This window comes from Lasioglossum baleicum, chromosome 17 (genome assembly GCF_051020765.1).
Source record: "Lasioglossum baleicum chromosome 17, iyLasBale1, whole genome shotgun sequence".
Taxonomy (NCBI): Eukaryota; Metazoa; Arthropoda; class Insecta; order Hymenoptera; family Halictidae; genus Lasioglossum; species Lasioglossum baleicum.
This window is the reverse complement of record NC_134945.1, coordinates 10,213,629-10,238,261: the sequence shown is the minus strand read 5'-3', so window position 1 is coordinate 10,238,261 and position 24,633 is coordinate 10,213,629. Positions and strand designations below refer to the sequence as shown.

The following is a 24,633-nucleotide window of genomic DNA, read 5'->3' as shown; positions in this document are numbered from 1 at the left end:
AGTAAACGATAAGTAACAAATTGAATATCTTTCTACTATTGAAACGCAGCTTTCTGACTCTAAGGCTAACAAATTAGTACAGTCTGAATAATGTACCTAAACGAATCGGAGATATAACTACTCGCTAGTAGGGATGGGATCAAGTACCTCGCAAACAGGTTCGAACCTTGATTGATGGAATTCGAACTCTCTATAAGTACTTCGAAAAAAATATAGTATTTCCAAGTACACTCGAACCTTTGCCAGACAGTTTCGAACCCTTTACAAGTACTGTGGTAAACGTAAATAGTACTTGCAAGTATACTCGAATCTTGGTCGAACCGTTTCGAAACGTTCGAAATTTTTATGAATATCGTTATGAATTTCCGTATTCTTGCACACTCCGTGGCAACGTAAGGCTGTTCCGGCGCGGCGTCTGTTTACTTTTTTTGTAAACACGCTGTGGAGATGAGAGAAAAAACGGGGTCTCATAATTTTACATGCTTCTACCGATGATTGTATTATAGTTTGGAATGTACTTTGCGACCAAAACTGAGATATTGTATCGAACATTATCTAGCTGATGTCGAGAACAATCATTTGTATATGTTAACTGCATTATTGGATCCACGATTCAAAACATTAGCTTTTTCTAGAGATGAATCTATCCCTCGAGCACGGAGCCTTGACTGAAATAGCCACTAATTATATGAATAATGATAATTCATCTACAACATGTGATAGTTCATAGACGCAGATGTCTGAAAATCGGCTCAATAGCGAATTATCAATTTGGTCATCCTTTGACAATGAAATAGCAATTACAAATAATACGATACCTATCTCACCGTCTGCTGTGTTAGAAGTGGAAAATTATCTAAAATCACAATATATAGAACGCAAAGAAGACGCGTTATTATTTTGGCGTGAAGATTCAATCAAGTACCCCATTTTATCAAAAATTGCACGTGACTGTCTTTGTGTAATGGCCACTTCTGTACCTTCAGAAAGAGTATTTTCAAAAGCAGGAAATATCATGGATAAAAAAAGAAATAGGATAAAACGAAGTATCGTAAATGTGAAATATTATTCTAAAATAGTTACGAATTTAATAAAGAGAGTGCTTAAAACCTACTATGCAGTTCTGATTTCCAAGATTTGAGTACTACTTGCGAAAGTTTCGATTTTACTTTCAACAACGAAGTACTCTTCGAAGTATCTCTTCGAAACTTGTTTGTACTCATTCCGAGGTTCGATAACTACTTGTATACAATGATTACTTTTCAAGTATAATCATTGAAACTTTTATTGCTTTTAAGTAGTAATCGAAACCCATGAAATGAAACTTGGTTACTGAACTTGACTCGGATTCGCGAGTACATATTGAACTTGATCCCACATCTCTACTCACTACTCAATAGTATTATGTATTAAAGTTATTTGTTATTAGTAGACAGCGGATTTTTATGCAAAATAGAAATGTTCTACCTGATTTGCAACCAACTGGAGTGACATAGAAATTTATTTTCTCCCTTAATATGTTTAATGTTCCATTTTCATGCTCCATATGGTAAAAATAAATCGAATAAATCAGTGAGATACAAATCGTTAAAATATTTAAAAAATTGTAGAGTTGCTGAAATTTCGAAGTTAATGCAATGTCCAAAGACTTAATATTCGACAATCGTTTTGATCAAGTTTTAAGTTACTACACTGAAAAATTTCAGAATCGATGGCGACGTAGCAGAGACAAATAGACGCAGAAAAGCACACTTAGTAACGATTTGAAAATGTTTGTCAAGATTCTCATAGGGAGCATGAAAATTTTTTGTACAAACCTGAATAATTCGGTTCGAGTTTAATTACGTAAAGGACCTCGTAAAATATTGTCACCGGAACAAGTAAATAATGTTACGGTCAAGTATGCCGGAAGGCAGGCGAGCTCGTAAATTACGAAATGAAATTACTTTCGTAAGGCTATCGGGCCGTCGTTGGCGATATCGTTCGTTACATGAAATTTACATAAATTGAGAATATAGTGTTCCTTCGATCTTCCGGGGCTATATCGGGAATACAAATTGTTCCCGATTAAACTTTGATTCAGTGCGATCGTTATTTAAAAAATGGAGCTCACGTCTCCACGAATTGGCTCCATAAAAATTCATAACTTTGATTTATTTACATTCACAAACAATTCTTGTTAAATACGCGTGTTCTTGAGTGTTCTAAAGCGGTTATAAATTTGTTTCAACTTTCCGTAGTGCAGTCTTTTCGTTATGAAAAATATCAAGGTTTCATAAGTCTAATTGCATGAAACTTATGGCAACGACTTTGCAGTCGTGGTCGATGCATTTCTATTGTAGTGCAATTAAGAGGTATTAATTAACAAGTGTTAGATTTACAGAGATTGCCATTGGTCTGATAAATAGTGCATACAAAATCCGTTTGTAAATATTATACTCCGTCACAAAAAAAGTTTCACATTTAACACTAGCCTAAACTTGTAAAGATACTACCAGTATTTTATTTTTTAATATTTTCTATATTGTATTAGGTTTTCAGGGCCGCCAATTTTTTGGTTGTATTCAGAATACATCATTCTTCCATCAAATGCTTCCACATATTATGTATTATTTCATGATAAATTAGGAATAACATAAGAATAAAGTACGATCGAAGCACATGATAGTACAATAATCGGTAAAGTTACCCTATGTGTAACACTAAACCTGCCACCGCCGGTCAAATAAACGGTTCTAGATTTTGTATTTTACAATTATTGAAATTATGAGGGTGTTTTCGTGATAATTGATTGAATACATTTTTTATTCCAGTATATATAATATTATAATAAAAATCGCACAAAATATAAATAAATTTAATCTTGTTATTTTTATAATACAATACACATCAGCCACTTTTGATGATCGATAGGTTTAGTGATAATTAGACTGCGGATTTTATTGCATTTATGACAAAAATAGGTACGTACAATTTAAAACAGTGGACATATTAAAAGTATTTAAGGCCACCAGTGTATTAGTTTCGACTTAATACGATAATTAAAAGAAGAAAGAAATTTTTATTTGGCTCCTGTGCCTTGCAATCAATGCAAACATTCTTTATTTTGCATAAAGATCCGCAGTCTCTCTCTAGTGATAATAAACCGTAGAAAGAGAATTTCATAAAATAATGTCTGCAGTTTCGGTGGCGATGCGAGCGAAATATTGCATACGATTTAAGGATTTACCTAGGGTCCAACACCTACCCGCCCCTAAACTGTCTCGCTGCACTATTTCCGTCGCTTTGGGTGCTGTCGTAAAAAGACGCGTGGACGTGTATTAATAGATTGCTCGAGTACGCATCCCTGGTGACATCGCGTACCATCGAAATTCAGCCAAAACTGCAGCGTGTATTTCTCTTATGCAACCTTCGGCCAATAAACGGAAAACGACAGTGCGTGTCGACAGGCGGAAGCCGAGGTCCCCGGTGTCCACGCCCCTTTCGATGCGTCTCGCGTCGCTCAGTCTTCGGACTCTTATGGGAGTCGGCAGAAAATTAATAACTTCTAAACTGACCCGTTTTCGACCCAAGACTCCTAATCATTTATTAACCCTTTGCACTCGCAGCTATTTTAACTGGAAAATTAAACACTTCTTTCGACCTAGAATAATTCCACACATTCTATATTAATTGTTTTTATATAATACCCCATACCATACTTAAATGTTTAGTAATTGTATAGTGATATAAACAATATTTTGAATAATGGTACAGCAATTTTTGGTCGAGTGCTAAGGTTTAAAGATGACGACAAAAAACGTTGCTAAAAAAGATGCAGTGATCTCCATATTTTTCACTAAATAAAAACCTTTTCGCTAATTGTTTTATTGCAATCTACTATCATATCATTACTGACCAACTTTTGTTTGAAAATTTTATTTCTCAGGTTATCAGAAATGTTGAAATGAAAATATAAGAAAATTTCTTCGATTCGGGCAAAGATAGGCGAATAAAATCGCACAAAATATAAATAAATTTAATCTTGTTATTTTTATAATACTACACACATCAGTCACTTTTGATGGTCGGTAGGTTTAGTGTTAAAGTACAATGTGTCCGGAAGTAGTGCGCAAAAGGTCAGTGAGCTACTTTTTCGTATTTGGAAGATATAAGGGCGAAAACACCGTTGCGACGCGGACGCCTTGGGAGTGAACGCGTTACGGCTATTTCCTCCGATTTGGGCAAAGATGGACAAACAAATTCAATTGCTATTTAAAGTATAATATATCCAGAAGTACTGTGCAAGATAACAATGAGGTAATTTGTGGTACTTATTTTAAAACTCGAATCAAAGTTGACAAACATTAAAGTTTCGAAAGGCTTCTTATATATGTAATACTAAACATAACTCTGGAAAACCAAATTAATCGAATAAACAGTTTCAGAATACGTATCGAGTTTTATATTCCATTGTACATTTTAGTTTTAACAAATCAGTTCATATATTTAGTAAAAATTGTGGGTGGTATTACAAATTATCAGATGACTGGATAAGTTCGTGTCCGATTTTAATTCTGACTATATAATTGATTAATAAAGCTGTATTCTTTAAAATTTAACAATTGAATTTTATTTTCAAATCGGGCACAAACTTATGCAATCATCTGATACATTATATTATGTACCGCTGTCTGACTGTCTTTTTTTCTAGATTCCATAGTTCGGACATTTGTTTTTCTTTTGCATTGTCTCGAACATTGTGCGTCGCGAACGCACGATTCAATCTCAGATATTCACGATGCGATGCTATCGCATGTTTTCCTACCCCGAGCGTTTTATCCCGTGGGCAGAGTTGGGCAGGAATTAATTACATGAGTAATTAATTACATCTTCAATTACAATTACATGTAACTGTAATTGTAATTGCAATTACAATTACATGTAATTGTAATTGTATTTCTGCAATTACAATTCCAATGACATGTAATTGTAACTGTAATTGTTAGTAGCAGTTACAAGTAATTGCAGCTACCAGCTACAATTACTTGTAAGTCTTGTAACTGCTACTAACAATTACAGTTACAATTACATGTCATTGGAATTGGAATTGCAATTACTTTCGCTCAACCAGTAATTGTAATTGCAACAATTACAATTACAGTGATTCGTCAAGTAATTGCAATTCCAATTACAATTACATGTAATTGTAATTGTATTTCTGCAATTCCAAATTACAGTAATTGGCAAGTAATTGTAACTGTAATTGAAATTACATTTTGCCCAACTCTGCCCGTGGGGTCCCCACGTTGTTCGAGCACAGATTTATTTATTCACATGCTATCCGAACTTAACTGATATACATATACATATCCTCGTTTGTTTCAGAACCACGAGTATGGCGGGTACGGAGACGAGCCGCGGCGCAAAAGGTACGTATCAAGTGTATTTGAATATTTGATACTGCATTATATTCCGATTGCATTGCCGATATCTGTACGCTTCAACCGTCATTCAATCACACGAAGCTCGATATCGCATAGCAACATACATTATTTTATAGAATCTTCGATAAATGGAATAATGTTGGGTTGGAAAGAAAGATCGTAGCGTTTTCAAATTCAGAATCGAAGATAAAATTAAGGTATTTATTCATATGTTTATTCAATGACACGAGAAGTTACCTCGAAAATGGCAAAAAATAATAGAACAGAATGGAAAATATGTTATTGAATAAATCTATGAATAAATATCTGAATTTTAGCTTTCAATTCTAATTTACAAACGCTACGAACTTTCGTTCCAACCCAATAGAAAGCTAGTCAAGATTTAATAGCAGCTTCTTTCCGCGTTTCGCTTAATCGAATATGCTACCAAATACATGAATTCATACGAATAACTTGATTTTTGGTTCAATTTGTCAGAGGCAAAAATTGTTTTTAAATAATTAATTTTGCTCATTAAGAATTTCAATCCGTTAATGAATACGATTCTTGATATTTACGTACATTTTATTCCATGAAACTTTATTGATGCGAAGCCAAAACAATGAACTGACTAAAGCTTCAAACAATGGTACCAGTCCGGACCGTGAAAACAGCAGTTTTCTAATTAATGAACCATTTGTACCAATTTGAACGAAAAGTATTGCTGTTAATTATATTTATCATTATATATATTATATTTTGTATACAATACAGTTGAGTTGTAAAACTGTGAATAACGTAACTCACAAAATGAAGCTTCACTGAAGCTTCACAACTATTCGTATTATCAATTGTTATCTTAAACATGAAAATGCTTCTGCACATTTTTTGGAATAAATGAATTTCAAATATCACTAACATTATAACTTCGTCGAAATACTTTCACAAAGTTTGAAGTGTAATTTATATCATTAACCCCTTGCCGTATTTTAACGAGTCACACTCATCATGAAGATTATAAACAAAGTCTCACAAATACGAATGTTACGCGTTTCTAAATGTACTAAAAGTTGATTCACTTCCGATCAATATTTAAGCATTAAAATAAATGTAGCCATACAAAAAATTTAAATTCTCTTTTCTCTTCAACGAAATTTTTGCGGACAAAGACGTTTTGATCACTGTAACTGTAGAGAAAATGATACGACAAGGGGTTAAATACAGTTCTGCGAGAATTCTCAGTGCGAAATCAACAAGCTAATTAATTTATTTCGTTCTTATGCGGCACAGACGCTCTTCCCTTGTTTTTAAGCTATTAATACTGACCGGTCTCTTCCGGACTCAGCCTAGCTTTAAAATTCGAGAAGAAAAGCCGCGTATATTTCTGTAGCAACCAAATATTTGCAGACTAGTGATCGCTAACCAATCGTAAGGCAATGGGTCAAAGAATTGGAAAATCTTTCTCAAGATTTGAGATGTCAGACTGAATCGCGTGCCCGTTCGCAAAACGCGTTCGCCCGCGTCGCTGTTCAGCTGGGAGGAAAGTTAGGACTCGCGTGCAAGTTCACCGCACCGGCCGGATATCATTCCATATCGAATTCCCTCCGCTTTGAATCACACTTAACGCTCGAGTTAACTTCTTATTATTAGACTTGGCCTGAGCCGGGGAGAGGCAGCTCGAATCAGTCTAAAACTTCGGTGACCGGCTGCGACGTTTTAATTAATTTCGACGTATTCGCCTGTGTTCGCGCCGTTATCACCAGCCAATTCGATGCTACGTTCTCTCTATTAACATTTAGCCATTGTTGCAACGTTGTTGCTCTGCGAGAAACACTAGCAAGTGGGTCGATGTTGGTACACCACCGAGCCAAACAGCTTGCAATCACGTTTGGACGACGCGACGCGCTACGGTTTCATTGTTGAAATACATGCGATTATGAACTCGCGGGATAATTTGGCTATACGCGTGATTCTAGCAATTGGGTCGACCTATAGCTCTTGTTCGATCGTTCTTGCACCACTCATGATCGGAATAGTTCGTTCTCTATCCGAGATAGACGAACGTAACCCACGCTAAATGAGTACTATAACATTCTCTCCGTAATTGTCGCAAACGTCTCTACCGTAACTATCAAAATTGTATCTTTACGAAGAAGACCCCTTTGGAACCAGTCAAGCGGTAAATACGCTCAACGACCGAGCCAGCAAAGGATCGAGTATCGGTGAGACTCACGCTAATGCAAGCGAAGCAAAAGATAGCAACTCTTCCAATTTTTAATTTCTCTATAAACCTTTGACCATAGTATTTGTCCCGTTTTACTAATTACAATGACACCAAACACGATATTATTACGATTATAGTGACTCGTTTAATGAGCGATTCAAATTTTAGGCGTGAAAGAGGTCGGCGAACGGAAAAGAAAGATGAAAGACTGACGCCAGCTCATACAGACCTTTAAATAAAAAATTGAACTTCCTTATTTATTGGTTTTTCGTTAGTGATAATTAAATATAAAATTAGAAAACATAATAAACATAACAAAGTACGTTTCTGGCAGAACATGTCAAATATCTGACAAGTATTGACATTTCGATGACCTTGGGTTAGTACTTTTATACGTAGGATAATAAAAGGGATCGATTGGTTTAACAAAAAATTGGGTTGCATTAAAGAATAAAGTGCCATTGCACCTGGCGAATGTATCGGTGCATCCACATAAAAAATAAGGGCATAGGAAGGTAGGACGTATTATGACTGTGACATATGATTTCTTCCTCTATCATATTTTTCTATTTTTACTTACAGAACAGTAACTCGTCCCAGTTCCCAAAATCGCTGTGTATATAATTACGATAGTATCGCGTGTTACACAAGTAATGATGATCACAACTATATCGTGTTCGGAGTCATTTTAATCAGAAACACAAGACGAACACGATGGTGCAAGTTTCATTGACGTAAAACCAAAATAAGGAATTCTTCATTAGACTTTCTTTATCTTTCTAATATGAACATACTGCAAATTGTGTAAAACTGTGTGTATAACAGTATTTATCGCAACGGCGAAGCAGTAAAACCCAGAAAAGGTGGCTACGGGAACCTTATAAGGGCAAAAGGGCAATCCCACAAGTTCTGCTTGATTTTATCTATTACACGATCTAACTCGTTGACATTTACAATTTGGTACAAAAATATATGTATCGAATAATCAATCCAAACCATTCTTTAGCCAGTTTTGTAGAATCATATTTTTGTTTTGAACACTTTTTCACGTCTGCATTTGGCTACGGCTAAACAGCATATCTTCGAACTCGATGTATTCTAAAGGGAGACTGCAAACACAGTGTTCTTGAATTTTTTTAAAAGCGAGGTTGCAAAAAAAATTGTTATATTTTCCACTTGTATGTTTTCACGTAGTACCATCTCCTTTCATCCTCCTAGTATGTAGTATGATATCTTGTTTTGCAGAGGAAAGTTACAGCTTTCAGGTTATGTTTTGTCTCAATAGATGACGTTAGTTTGTTTGCTTTGAATTAAAGATGTTCCGTTACTTTCCGGACATACTGTATTTCGAAGTCCAAGCAAACAGATTCTTGAAGAACTGGCCACTGTGAATTGCAAAAATCGGAAGGGCTCGATTCACCTCACCATCCTTTTCGCATGGAAAGCGTTCGTGGCCAGTTGAATTCCCGGCGCGGGGCGAACGAGGGAATACATCGATGCAACGCATGAAAAATGGATTCGCGGCTATCTATCAATAGACCCTTCCGTTGTATCGCGGCCACCGTTGAATCTCGGAAGGAAATTACCGAGTACAATTTTTCCTCCGTTTCTCTTCGGGGTAATCGAATATTCGAGCCTCTTCGGCTGTCTCTCGGCCGGAGCTCTGATTTAATAAAGAATTTCGCCAACTGTGCGCTGGGTTGATGTAATTTCACTGCAATTGGACGTTGGTTCCGGAAAATGCAGAATTTTTCACTGCCACGGCTCGACGCGTTTACTGCAGCACCGTGCACATCGAATTAGTCCCTCGAACAATTAAATTGTTCAAATTTAAATACTACAGGGTATTCACTTTTCATCGGTTCAATACTTTTTCTTGTCCCGTGCTAAATGCTTCGCATTATTTTTAGTCTGTTTTTATAGGTTATATTTACGGAAGATAAGATTCGACGTATACGCACATCGGAATTGATAACGTCGGAGTACATACTAATAAAAAGTAAAGTAAACCAATTATTACAAATACAGAGAGGGAGAGAGTAGAACCTCGATTATCCGGGCCACTGATGTTCGAATTCTTTATCGTCTGAATATTTTCCACAAAGAATTAGTTTGAAAGAATCGCTACACGATTTACTGCACACTTCAATGAGGTCATGTTCCACTAATTAGCACGGCTAATCGAAATTCTACTGTACTGAAGTCTATTTCTATGCTCCTCAATCTTAAGAGAAGCCTTGACCTTGACGGAGTGGATCGTCACGTTATAGTTTTTACGAGCGGTCGGTCAGTACACGAAGCTGATTAGTAAGATTTTGGACCGATAGGTGGTGTAAAGAAAGCTGTCTCTGTATGTTTGTGAAAGTTTCCGAATCAAGCAGAAGCGTTTCGTACTCGACTAATAAGATGAAGCGTGTGCCGTGTCTCGTGTCGGGAAAGGTTCTTCAAAATGTTGCCCTTGACAGGATATTATTATGTGAAGATGGTCATCGAAGCTCGGTCCCCTTTTGTCAACATGTTTCTCGTTCGTCGTCTTTTTCGTCCAGGTACAGTCTTATAATATTTACTTAAGCAATGCATCGTAAAATTTGCGAATACGTTTCTAATACGTTACAAAACGTTTACATCTTGGGCATTGAATATTCCGATTAATAAGTTGCTTCCTCATTAGATACAGTATTACATCATTATAATTGTATGTTAAATGCAGAAATTCGTGCAAATGCATTGTATTTGTAAAGAAAGTAAACTCTGTACCAAAAGTTATGCACCGTCTGATACCATTTAACTTTTACTTAAGCTGACGCTTCAACATCGCAATGAGGTGTTCAGAAGTGGTCAATTATGATTCATAAAAGTCATATCTATGTTAAAATGCCAAAATGCATATTGTTACGTTATCGAGGAGTAATTTGTAATATTCGGCAGCATATTGCCTTTCACGAGGCATCCGACGCAAGCATGACGTCACAAGATAGCCGCTTCGTGCACCATAGTTTCTGATCAATAAACTTATATCTATTCGTTGTTTGCTTATATGTTCTCCAATGGCTATTAACAAAACCAAAATAGAATTTTATTTTGATCTAAAGGAAATTAATACATACAAATTCATTAGACTCTGTTCAGAATGTTCGTCACGATTCTGATACGATATTGTAGGGCAAGGGGTTAATTAATATGATAACACTACCGTTGGTGTGTCTCGAGTTTCTTTCTTGGAGAAGCAGGCAATTACATATACACACAGTTTTACTTCATATTGTATACAGCTTACTCTACCTCTGAATCTCGTCACAAGTCACAAGTCTCGGATCATGAGCGTGCAAAGAGTATAATATCATAAACTACGAATTTTATTCGAGTTCTTAACCTTGACCTTACGAGTTTGTTTGCGATTCACTTTATTCAAACTACTTCAGTTGTTGGAAAAATGATAGTTATTGCGTTTACACCCGCGGAGAAGGGATCATATTCGTCCCCGATAAAGCCAATGTAAATTTCACATACAATAATGTCAAAGGTTAAACACAATCACAAGTATGAACGAAAATACATTTTCTCATTACTACATTTGTTTACTCTGAACATTTTGACGTCCGCTGTCTCGTAGATGCAATTTCGCTAGCCAACAGTTACCGGCGGGCGTCACGTAGGCGTGACGTCGCGCGGCCAGTCATTCAAACGACATTGTGTAAATAATTTGAAGACGTAGATTTGGTAATCGTCTCTATCAATTAGTTTCAATCGTTTCGGCATTTCTGCTTTTGCGTGATTTTCGAAATTATTGACGATGTTTTTTCGATTCTATGGAAAAATGCCTCCAACGTATTGGTACGGCGAGAAGCTATAATATATTTTAGAGAAACGCGCGACCGTCAAAGTGTTGAGTGACAACTGTCTCATTGTAGACTACTAAATAACTGATCATGTGTTTTCTTTTTTCCAGAGAAGACAATAACACACCAAATCACGTTCTCCTCTTCACAATTATCAATCCAGTCTACCCTATTACTGTGGTAAGTGCAACCTCACGGATTCTGAGAGCTTTCTTAGTCAAGATCCGGCTGTCCTGAGATATGATTAAATAGACGCGGTCTTGAAACGAATACCACTCTGTTGCGTATCTCGGCTGCACAAAACGGATGATTCAACGCGGCCGCGTTTTCGTGAATGCAAATGTTTGTAAACGATCCAGCACGACGTGATTTCGTGTTGCTCGCACTGCCGCGCCGGGATACGTGCCCGCGGGAAAACAAAAGAACAATGGGAATAACAAACAGGAAAATAAGCGTCCAGATTCAGCCAGGTCTTGACGAACCTAGTTTGAAAAACTCACGAATACCTGACAATTGCATTGTTCGACTAGAAAAATACACATACACTGTACAGGGGCATCTAAACGTTTCCGTTTATACAAGGGAGCCACCTAAATCACGCGTAAACTATTTGGTATTTGAACAAATGATTGATGAACATGAAAGTTGTTGTGGTTTCAATAGTAATGATTAGGTTTTTCCTGTTCTACTTGGTTACATACAAGTCCATTTTTGTAAAAAATAAGCTAATGATAGATGATTCTGAATAAGAAAGGGAGAAAAACGTATAACTACTGTGATGTTCTCTATAAATGATTTTTGATGCAAGCTTATAACCGGCGAAGTGCAAATGATACACATTGAAGTGTTTCTTCAGGTGTAGCATTAATAGATAAGTCTTTTATGCAGCATTCAATTCTCGCAAGATCAAAACGTATCGTTTACAGTAAACAAACTCAAGGTGACCTTCACATCTCGAGAAAAAAATAAAACAGAAAAAAACCATACTGCTTTCGTTTCAAGCATTACTTGATTTACCAAATAGTTTACATGTACTTCAGGTGACACACAAATTCGTTGATAGTCGATATCGCGCTGAAGTATTTTATAAATACGGTTTGTCTTGTTTAGCTTTTATGGTATTGGAGAACCATATAAGCAGTATTTATTGTTAATGGGTAACGTGGGGGCAAAATTGCTCAATATTGCGAAGTGTCACTGTTTAGTGTAATTATATTGAAAGTAACATGTTTTCTATGCTGTTGGTATTTTTGGGCGTAAGTATTTTAGCACTTTCGTGTAGATGATAGTTCAGCGCTAATTTAAATAATTCTCGATGACATTGTCATCTCATGTGGTAATAAAAATGTCCTTGAAAATACCTTTCATAACGCACTAAACAATATTTTATAATAGTACAACTTCTTGTCTCAAGAAGTAGTTTTATACGATATACGCATACGTATCTACTGGCATTGTTTTTGCAGGAGATAAACAAAAATTTACTGGACACTTTCTTTTTATATTCATTTTAAGATTTGATACGCATCGTTCAAAAAACTATGCAATCAATTTTTATTGATCCGTTTTCAGTTAAAATCCGGCAATATTGTCATAGAAATATCAGTTTTTCAGAGAATTCGTACCTGAAAAAATAAAAATTCAGAGATAAAATTAAGACATTTATTCATCGATTTATGCAATGACTTTCCTATTACTTTCTGCTGCTTTTGAGGTAACTTATCATGTTATTGAATAAACCTATGAATAATATTGTAATTTTATCTACGAATTTTAATTTGAAACCGCTATGAACTTTGGTTTTAACTCAATGTTGTAGCCATTTTCGAAGATTTAACGAAATTAACCCTTTGACCACCTTTCTGCTTTGCCCTTGAGGCTCGGTTACAATCTTACAATTAGTGCATAGAATCAATACCACAGTCATTGATTTACTAACGTGCACACTATAAAAAGAGTCGGTCGATTATCATTTCATGAGTGTTTCGTGGCTCTTCCTTTTGTATTCACATCAGAGCTTCGAACTATTGCAAATGTTAAAGAACCAATTCACAAACACTTTTGTTAGTCAAACTGTTCGTAATAGCAAGTGGAAAACTTAAACTCAAAAGTAGATTCCGGATTAAATGCATTTATGTATAACAAAAATAAGTAAGTGTAATTTAAAACAGAGAGAAGATTAAAAAAATTTAAGAGGATTATAATATATTCTTCGTACTATGTACATTCAAATTATTAGTAAAAATTATAAATTCATATTTAGCTTCTGTGTGTTGCAATTGATGCGCATACATACTTGTTATTTTGCGTGAAGATCCGGAGTCTGCTCATAAAGATCACCGCCTGGTATAATGAAGAATTCAAGGTTTATCTACAGCCCTAATTTGAATAGTTACGGGTGGCAAGGTACATGCATAGACACGTACACTTAAAGCGACGCGTATGCAACCGGAAAATTCGAAAGAAGGGGACGTAGGTATTGAAACGAGAGGCAGAACAAAAGTTGTTGGCGCAACGCGTGTACCATACAGGTTTCGCAGGCCGTCGGCACCGCATTTTATTTCTGTTTTGCGCCAATAATAGATGAGCTCTGTCGCTGTTTCTGTCCCTCGAATGGCCGATGCTTGCGCGATCTGGCATTGTTCGCAGTCCGTCCATTCGCGAGTCCTCGCATAGCTACTCGGTCACGGTGCTCATTTCTTTTGTTGTCTTTTCTCTTCGTTTTTCCCTTTTTCCTTACGTTTATCTCCGCGAGACGGACGCACTAATTAAAGAGCCTCTAAACCGAAGTCTCCTTACCGGTTCACCATGCAAGGAATCGAGCTCTGTCCACCGTGTGTCCATGCGTGTCCATGTGTGCCCACGTGTGCGCGATTCTTCTTCCGCCAAGCATGCGCTTCGTTCGTTTTGTTCCGTCGCGATCCCCTGTTGTCTCTCGACCCGCTAATGGATTCGGCATCAGCTTTACTTTAATTATACCCGGCGATTTCCGAGGTCGCGAGCCAATTGAAATTTTAATCTCGCCCACGATACCGACTCCGGCAACTGACGTCGATTTATGCACTCGAGAAGGGAGAGAAATAGGTAAACGGTTTCACTTGCAAACAGGCGGTTGCCTCGGGGATAAATAACTCCCTTGCACGCTCTTTCTCTTTCTCTCCTTCTTCGGTGCACACGCGCATGCATGCATGTGCATAATACCGCCCGCTTTGTTTATTCTTCTCACACATTTCAGTCTCCTTCCCTACCTCGACCCGCCGAATCTCTTTACGACGATTCGCTATAACTCGAATTAATGACGCGCAACATGGGGAGCCAGGGTCGTTACTCGCCGTCTCGGCATGGGATACACAAAGCTCGCCCGACGCGATTTGTCGCTTTCTCGAAAGCTCCTTTCCGAGATGTTTCGCTGAAACGTTTTGAAGAGACTAAACGGCGATCCAAACATTCTCATTGTGGCCCACACTGGTCGTTAAAAGGGTAGACTCGTTTCCAGAATTGCAAGGCTGCGGGATGTGCCCATTTCTCGACAAAGATGGGGGTTTTCAGTAGTCAAAGCTCTAGGTAAAAGATCAATCCGCGATCGCCCTCAAAAGTCCTATTTTTACGTTTACGAGGCGCAATTTGCATTATTCACAGCTTTATGAAAATAGCTACATGCACAGTTTTATGCTTACGAATAATACAAAATACTTTTTCAATACTGTCAATATGTAAAATTATTTTTACACAGTACCTAATAAACTAACCCTTCGAACATCTCGAAAATGTCGTCTAGTTCAATTTTAAAAAAGTCATGAGTGTTTAAAGGGTGTCCACTCAATTTTGTCCACCGACTGTAGATGGGGGAGTTCCCTTAACGCTGGAGGGCATCTAATGCAGACAGTTCAAATACTAGCGAGCCGTTACGCCGCGTAAATAGTGGAGGGATAAAAAAACAATTAGGTTTCGACATGCTTCAATCGCGTGTACATAGTTAAGGAGAACGATTCGTTGTTGCGTTGCACGGAGAAATGCGGTGCACCGTATACTACAAATTACATATGTAGTATGTCCGGAAAGTAACGGAACTTTTTAAATAACAAAAAAACAATTAGTTATTTTGCCGAAATTATTCCTCTTTATTCAAAATACATCCCTCCCGCATCAATACACCGCTGGGCACGTTCAGGCAATGCTAGCATAGATTTTTTAATTTCATTTTGCGGAATCGCCTCAGTGACCCTCGTCACGGCACTTTGGACTTGTATAAAATTGTCATAAAACGTTCCTTTTATGGCCAGTTTGAGTCTTGGGAACAGGAAATAGCCACACGGTGATAAATCGGGCGAATACGGAGGATGTTGGATCATACAGATTTGTTTTTTCGTCAAAAATTCACGAACAGTGATGGTCCTGTGAGACGGTGCATTATCGCGCAAGAAAAACCAACTTCGCGGCGCTCGATATTCGAGCCTCATTCGAACGATTCTTTTCCACAGACGCTTCATAACACCCAGATAATATTCACCATTGACATTTTGACCCTGTGGAACGAATTCCCGATCATTTCACGCACTTTTTCGACTAACTCATCGCGATTTTTCTTTTTTGGCCGGCCTGGATTTGGATCGTCTTCCAAAGTTATCACGACAGTCCAGGAATCGCGCTTATATGTACCATTCGAACACACGTGTACGGGATAAACAGTGATCGCCATAAACTTTTTTCATCAATTCAAATGTTTTTGTAAAAGTTTTACCGAGCCTAATAAAAAATTTAATATTTGCTCTTTGTTCCATCTTGTTTTTGCGACGAGGAGACTAAAGATGCTATCACTTTATGCGCTATAACTTGACAATCCGTTGATCGATTGCGGTGATCGTGGTATTGTTTTGTAGAGGAAAATTACAGCTTTCAGGTTATGTTTTGTTTCAGTAGATGACGTTAGTAGTTTGCTTTAAATTAAAGATGTTCCGTTACTTTCCGGACATACTGTCTATAAATGATTATCTTGTTGTAAGTACTTTTTAAATTACACATTCAATTGCGTAACTGAATTACAATGTAATTAAATAAGCACAACTCTATCGTGAACGAACCTTTCTGCAATAAATCCGGTATTGATGAATCATCGGCGCAAGGGCAACGCTATTAACAAAGTTCGAATAGCACGGCGTATCAGTATTTGCTCAACGAGCGGCCACTGTCAAGGAGTTTGATTTCTTGGTTCCAGTTCAGCCGCGATATGCAAATCGTTCCAATAATTTCGAGGGGTTCAACGGCGGCGCGTGTCGCGAGTCGATAAACGTCAGCGACCCGTTATACGAGGCGGCCTGTGTAAATTGTGGCCGTAGAACGACGCGCTCTGCTCAAATTGCCCGCGAGTTGCTTTATTTCACACTTACTCGACCGTCTCTCAATGAACGGGCTCATATTGTATGAAAGAAAATATATAGAAAAGCGAGTGGGCCGCGCGAGAGCTGCTCTATTTATCATCGCAGCCGTAGGAATTTATTGGAACGGCGCGTAGTAGCCAACTGGTCGTGACTTAACGTGCGTTAAGCCAAATCCACAATCCACAGTTCAGCGTGCGTGCCTTCGACTTGTAAGAGCGCGCACACCTTCCCATCCAAGCTATTTTTCTGACGTCTAGGCGTTGCGTTGCACCGCGCGGTATTTTCGGCGCAATTAGAATACATCGTGCCGTACATCATAGTATTACGGGCATTTATCGAAACCGTTAAAATTCCGTCAAATTTTCGAATTACTTCAGAGAGTAAGTAGTGCGAGTTCTCCTAGTGCCGGACGCTTAAGGTTTTTCTTAAGCGAATAAGAAGAAATAATGTTATCTATAAGTCAACAATGTGAGAAATCCAAATAAAGGAACAAAATAGTCAACATTATAATAAGGGTTAACTTGAATAAACGTTAAACTTTGGTATTTATATGATTTTGAGAGATCATCGAGTGTGGTACCTAGTACCGGGCACAGTAAAACTTACTAACTTAATTATTTATTTAAGTCTCTTTAAGAAAATATAACGTTAAATCAGTAAAACTTTTATATTAATATATATTAACGTGCTGTTTAAAAGAGTTCGAAAAAGTACATCTTTCCCTAGGACCCGAGGTGCACTCCTGATTGGGGATAGACGCACTCCTTTCATTTATGGCCTCTTCTCCCTACTTCTACTCTTTCTTTTTCTCTACCACACATATTACATAAAGTAGAATACATAGTACAATACATGTTTCATGGAGTCATGTGAGGCATTCTGGACAACAAATCAAATCTATTAGGTTGTTGCATATGAAATATCCGATTTTAGAATGCGACTCCTATAAAACGCCTCGATCAAGAAATGCTGTTACAGTCTATAGATTTATTATTTAAAACTTTGATTTGTTTGGTTCTGGATTTTTTACTTCACAATTAATGAAATTGTAAATAAGTTTTCATAAGAAACGATTTTTAATAAATATCTTTATTAGAGCACATATTCTAATAAAAACCGCGCAAAGTCTAAATAAATTCATTCTTGTCATTCTTAATTTAGGGTTGTCATTTTAATTTAGATGTATGATTTTACTTTTAAATTAAGTTTATTCCAACGTCAACCAACGCGACTGTCGTGTGTTCCTTTTATACGTCTGGAAAAATAACTTATGATTTGGTCAAAATCTGGTGATTAATTAACTTACTAGTCGTTGATGGTAAAAAAGAAATGTTGAAATTTGTAGATAGAGTACATTCGGTACAAAATTGGGTTTGTTTAATGCCACTGCTAGAAATCGGACATTTCATATGCAACAACCTAATACTTTAGATGTGGTTGTATTGTAATCATCCAAACATTCGATACAATAATTATCATCTTAAATAAATTTTTATTCTACATTATTTATAAGTTAACAATATGAACAAAGCTAATGTCCGGTATTAGGTGCTGTCCGGCGTTAAGGGAATTCAACTTCCCCTATCTGTAGATAGTCGGTGTAGTCGATGTATAAAATTAAGAGGACACCCTTGAAAAACTATTGGCTTTTCAAACTTGTACCAAACGACTTTGACATGCTAGAAGGGTTAGTTTACTAGGTAATGTGTGAAACGAATTTTTTGTAATTGCTATTGCTCGGAATTTTCAAGACAAAAGTGTAGGACACGATGTAGCACAAATAGAATAGTTAAAAATCGTGAACATTACACATTATTATTTTGTTACACATGATCTTGTAAACTAATCCATCTAACATCTAAAGACCTCATGTCGTTTGGTTCAATTTTTAAAAAGTTATTGGTTTCTAAAGGGTGTCCACCGACTGTATATCATAATTTCATAAGAATTTTTTCTGTATTCTTACTCGAACATTTAACTGTAGCTTAACGAAGCTACGATTAAAATTGTGGAGACAGGTAGAGCAAGCGTTTTTCATAGAACATAATTTCTTTGGCTTTTAGTGGTGCGATGATTTAATTTTCGATGTTTCGTTCATAGAATTTTCTACATATACAGGCAGTAACATCGTTATTGTCTTTCGAGTGGTTTTTCCTATGTAACAATAAAGATAAACTAGACTGCGGATCTTTATGGAATTCTGAAAATTTTCAAGAAATTCTGGAATACAAATTTCGACAGAATTTTGCATAATTTTAATTTATTTCAGATCTAAAAAGAGTACTATCATGGAAAATACGATTTTATTTAGTTCGACTCCCTTGAAATTCGTCTACGAAAATTGCAAATTGTGTAAATATCCGCAGTCTAATTTTAGGTTGGAATATCGTGGAAAAAGAAATTATACCAACAGTGAAACTGTTTTTGCGGAACAGCAGAACGCGGAAATTTACACCCTAACGGTTGCTAACGTTATCGTGACGTCATGTAAATTTCATGTGCTAGTGGCTGCTGACGCCATACTGGTGTCAGTTGTTTTGCCTCCACATTTGTTTATGTGAATACATAAATTTATTTATTTAGTACTTCCACCTTTTCATTTTTTATAAATTCATATCCACCCAAGTTTTTTACGGAGCGTACATACATAGCAAAAGCCACGTTTCATCATTTTTTAACAGAAATTACCGACCTGTGGACGAAATTTATTTTGAAATTTAAATGCCGGGTTGACAGTGTTAAACGTCTGTCATGTTTGCCAAAATAAATTTACGTATTGTTTTTCTGGTTATTTACAGGCTTCGATTTTTTAATACAAATGTAATTAATTTATTGAATGGTTTTTCTTGTTTCTCATGTTGGTTTCCTTGAAGGTGTGCATTTCCTTAAGCCGCCTCTCTATTTAATCAAGCGAACGAATTTTGCTCGGTGCGACGCGGCGGTCCGGACAGTTCACGCGACGAAATTCTACCAGTCACGTTGGTTCGCAGCATGGAATGGATCCAAGTTTTCGACACTGCTTAAAAGAACGACACTATCGATCACGCATCATGGTGCACGTGATTTGAACGCGAACGCATTTATCTCTATACGTATGCTGGCTTTTAGGTGTCCAGGTGTACCAGGTCACAGGCTTCTTACTTTCTTCAGAATTCTATTATAATATGTCCAGAGTGTACATATTTCTGATGTTTATTCGATAACACGGATACATATACATATTTATTTAATACGAATCTTCATGCAAAATAAAAAATGTTTGCATTGATTGTAAGATACAGGTGCCAAGTAAAAATGTCTTTCTTCTTTGAACTATCTTATTAAGGTGAAACTAATACACTGGTGGCCTTAAATCTTTTTAATATGTCCACTGCTTGGAGTTATGCTTGCCCATTTTTGTTGTAAAATGTTTTCGTTGATTGCAAGATACAGGTGCCAAGTAAAAATGTCTTTCTTCTTTTAATTATCTTATTAAGGTGAAACTAATACACTGGTGGCCTTAAATCTTTTTAATATGTCCACTGCTTGGAGTTATGCTTGCCCATTTTTGTTGTAAAATGTTTTCGTTGATTGCAAGATACAGGTGCCAAGTAAAAATGTCTTTCTTTTTTTAATTATCTTATTAAGGTGAAATTAATACACTGGTGGTCTTAAGTCTTTTTAATATGTCCACTGCTTGGAGTTATGCTTGCCCATTTTTGTTGTAAAATGTTTTCATTGATTGCAAGATACAGGTGCCAAGTAAAAATGTCTTTCTTCTTTTAATTATCTTATTAAGGTGAAATTAATACACTGGTGGCCTTAAATCCTTTTAATATGTCCACTGCTTGGAGTTATGCTTGCCCCTTTTTGTTGTAAAATGTTTTCGTTGATTGCAAGATACAGGTGCCAAGTAAAAATGTCTTTCTTCTTTTAATTATCTTATTAAGGTGAAACTAATACACTGGTGGCCTTAAGTCTTTTTAATATGTCCACTGCTTGGAGTTATGCTTGCCCATTTTTGTTGTAAAATGTTTTCGTTGATTGCAAGATACAGGTGCCAAGTAAAAATGTCTTTCTTCTTTTAATTATCTTATTAAGGTGAAATTAATACACTGGTGACCTTAAATCTTTTTAATATGTCCACTGCTTGGAGTTATGCTTGCCCATTTTTGTTGTAAAATGTTTTCGTTGATTGCAAGATACAGGTGCCAAGTAAAAATGTCTTTTGTCTTTTAATTTTCTTATTAAGGTGAAACTAATACTTGTACGTATCCCTTTTTGTCAGGAATGCATAAAATCTGCAGTCTATAATAATGACTTGTATAAATATTACGATTCTCAATTAAACAGATATTCTATCGAGCACCCATAGCCCACACATGTTACCGCTCTTTTACAATCGCGAGTCTTTTACAATCATGCATCACATACATGCAATTAAACGCGTCTTTAGTCTCACAATTTTTTTAATAATATTACAAATTTTCAGTTTTCTCAATATCCTATTTTAAATTCGAAATAAGATGGATTAAGACTTTCTAGCCTTATCAAAAATATGCTCGTTCAACATTTTTAGATATCACGAGCGTATACAAACAACGCCAAAATCTGCTCCCTAATGTTTCATTATTATTTAAACCTTTTACTTAACCACGCTATTTACTGTCTTAAAAAATTCAAACTATTCGAACTATATGTTTTATCTTCTTGGCTTCAAGGTTACTGATAACTGAGTTTGCCTTAGCACACGCTTTCTATGATATCAAAAATTTTAGTTATTAACGAAAAGCGCGGACCAATCAGAGCGCGATTACAGCGGACGGATATAGCCGCGCTCTGATCCGTGCTTTTCGTTAATAACTCTTTGACAAAGCCTAAGCGAAAAGTAATTTCAAATGATGTCAGGAACCACCCCTATCGACCACTAGAAGTCGCAAACATTAATTGATTACCAAAACAATGAGACAACTCTCCCCTACAGTGCACCGGTGTGCTCTTATTTGATTTTTTTACACTTTTCTATTAAATCTGGCCGTGTGCTTCTTTCTTTTGCACAGCAGTGTATATCAGTAAAAAAGAATAAGGCCACACTACATAGATTGTTGGTTGTAGACAAGAACTGTTTCTGTGCTTTCACTTTGTTCGTGTACTCGCGATGTACGAGAAAAACGCTGGTGATCCTGCAGAAATAGATTACGTATAAGTGAAGTCGACGGGAGATGCGGTCTTTTTCTTCGAAGTGAACCCGAAGGCAAATGATTCACAGACATACCGGCATACGATGCCGGAATTGTGATTCAAACACTACAAATAGAATTTCGTGTAACATATCAACCGGTAACACCCGCGTTAACCACTTCAGCTATCTTCGCCTAATGCATATTTAGTTGGAAGGCTGACGAACGATCGAGCTTCAGTCAATTAAAATATTTTCATTGGAGCCGGCGAGTGAGCTATCGGTGACGCGAACACCGCCGTATAAATTCGACGAAGCACCCGCCATTCTAAAATAACAGCTATCCCGCGGCTCCGTCTGGTAATATAGTTCGGTATTTGAAATAAAAGCACGCCACGCGGCAGAAACGGCAGAAGCGGCAGAAACACGGGGAGTTGCCACCGAGCCGGTGCGTTCGCATGCCTGCGAAGGTGTTAATCTTAATCCGCTGACTCTAACAGGGCTCGGTAGATGAGATATTGCCGGTATTAAAGCCCACGAAAATTCATGGCTATGTACAGTAGCCGACGCAGACTTCTCGGCCCGGCCGATTTAATCTAATGGAAATACGTGCACGGCCCGCCAAATCTCTCGAAAATAAGAGATCGAAGCTTGATCACTCGTACTAATTATTACACAGCGAATCTTTATGCAAAATGAACATTTTTTCTGCCTCAATGGGAAAACATTTGCAACAAACTGGAGTGAAATAGAAATTTTTCTTTCTTAATATGGCTAGTAGGTTGAAAACAATATATGTACATACATAACAGTGTTATATTTGCACATTCTTCTAATGATTTTACGTCACTCATTGATAAGATGATCGTTTTGTAGATGTTAGAAGTGTTAGTTTACTAGACAATCTATGTATACAAACATTATTTAAAAATTGCTATTGATCGAAATTATGTAAGTAAAAAATGTCAAACATGCCTTCCCTAGACTTAGGCGAGTTCTGTACGCGCAGAAAGTTTCATCGAAATCGATTAACGTTGTTATGAGCAACAGAATGACAAAAGTCGTAAGAAACTGCTTATGCGATTTATACGTCATTCGTCTCCTGTAGCTTTCTATGCGTCTTGTCTCTTGCATGATATTACACTTACTTAATGATAGACCTCATACGGTACCATTATTGTAATAGTACCTAATTGCAGAAAAAGTTATCGATAAGTAATCGATATTGCTGACAAGTCGAGCATTATGCCTATAATTATCGATAATCGATGAGCACACCTCTAGTCTAAATTGGACCGCAGCGTAAACCCAAACTATAATGCGAGCTGGACACACAATAGGCACGTCTCAATATGTGTAATTAACACATTTAAACCTCGTTTATAGGGATGAGAGCTTGTAGACAAATAAGGAAAGTGTTCTCAAAAGTCAAAGATTTTTAAGCACAGAGAACATTTTCTTGAGCTATATATGCATACAATACTGAAATATTTGTTGATTAATTAGCGTATCAGACGTTGATGGTAAAAAAGACTACAAAGTGGAGATAACAATCTTGTAAATTCAAAAAATTCCATTTTTACCATAATACGATCAAGAAACTTGAATTTTATAGACAGAATACGTTGGCGACTATGATGCTTACCTTGATCAATTGATTTAGAAAAAAGTTGCGTTCGCTTAATGTTATAGTTGAAAATCGGATATTTCATATGCAACAATCTAATGCAATCATGTCAAACTCTTTTACCACCGAGGGCCTCATTAAGTATTATAAATTAATTCGAGGGCCGCAATAAAATAATCAGAGAGGAACAAGAAGAAACATTTTTTTATTAACATTGTAGTTACACACGTACAAGATAAAGTACATACAAAACAAAACAATACTACAAAAATACATACGAAGTATAAAACTTGTTTTTTTTTTCAAGTTTACTTCATTTGGATAAAACTATTTCATTTTATTGTTTCGCAGGAACTTGACAACGGTTTTCAGTAAGCAAATTCTCAAAAGTTGCTTGTCACAGATCTACAGAACGTATTTTCTAAATTTTCAGTTTAGGCCCACATAAAAAAGTTGTAAAATGCAACTTTCAGTATTTTTCTACAACTTCGATCAATTGTAATTTTCGAAAAAATGTCTTTTCACACCCTGTAGTAAACTAATTGCTCTAGCTTCCTAAAAAAGTTCAAATCGTACAGTACAATGTTAAAAAAGTTATCGTCTTTTTTAGAGCGTCCGAATATTAATTCGAGTAATTGTATTGTATTCTTGTTTCAATACGGAATCACAATGCATTTCGATTAATTCCACTTATAAATCGTAAGCAACAGTTTCAAAGTTTTTTTCAATCACACGGGCTGCGTGTTTGACATGCCTGATATACATAACATCAAATATTCGTTTCTCATTTATTCCTTCTTCCATTTGAATATTCAATAGTATACACACTGTATAGGAGCGTTGGGCATTAATCGATTAAAATTTTAATCATGATTGATTGATTAATGTATACGATTAAAAAAAGAAATCGTCGAATAATCGGCGATTGATTCAATCGTCAATCGTTGATTAAAAAAAAAGGAATCATCGAAAAAAAAAAAAACAAAAGCGCGTAAACAGAAT

General features: G+C 36.5%; 1 protein-coding gene and 1 long non-coding RNA gene across 4 annotated transcripts in view; both read left to right on the top strand.

Annotated features, from left to right (window-relative positions):
* Sm (heterogeneous nuclear ribonucleoprotein L) overlaps window positions 1-24,633 on the top strand; it is a 377,399-nt gene that overhangs the window by 43,031 nt on the left and 309,735 nt on the right. For all 3 annotated transcript variants that reach the window (XM_076441781.1, XM_076441779.1, XM_076441780.1), the window contains exons 2-3: window positions 5,368-5,411; window positions 11,579-11,648. In XM_076441781.1, the coding sequence (XP_076297896.1) occupies window positions 5,368-5,411; window positions 11,579-11,648 (114 nt within the window). The remainder of the gene's footprint in view (window positions 1-5,367; window positions 5,412-11,578; window positions 11,649-24,633) is intronic.
* The window catches only part of LOC143217471 (uncharacterized), a 36,484-nt gene continuing 23,505 nt past the window's right edge, over window positions 11,655-24,633 (top strand). Inside the window, exon 1 of the long non-coding RNA XR_013010821.1 lies at window positions 11,655-21,033. This is a non-coding gene — a long non-coding RNA (uncharacterized LOC143217471). The remainder of the gene's footprint in view (window positions 21,034-24,633) is intronic.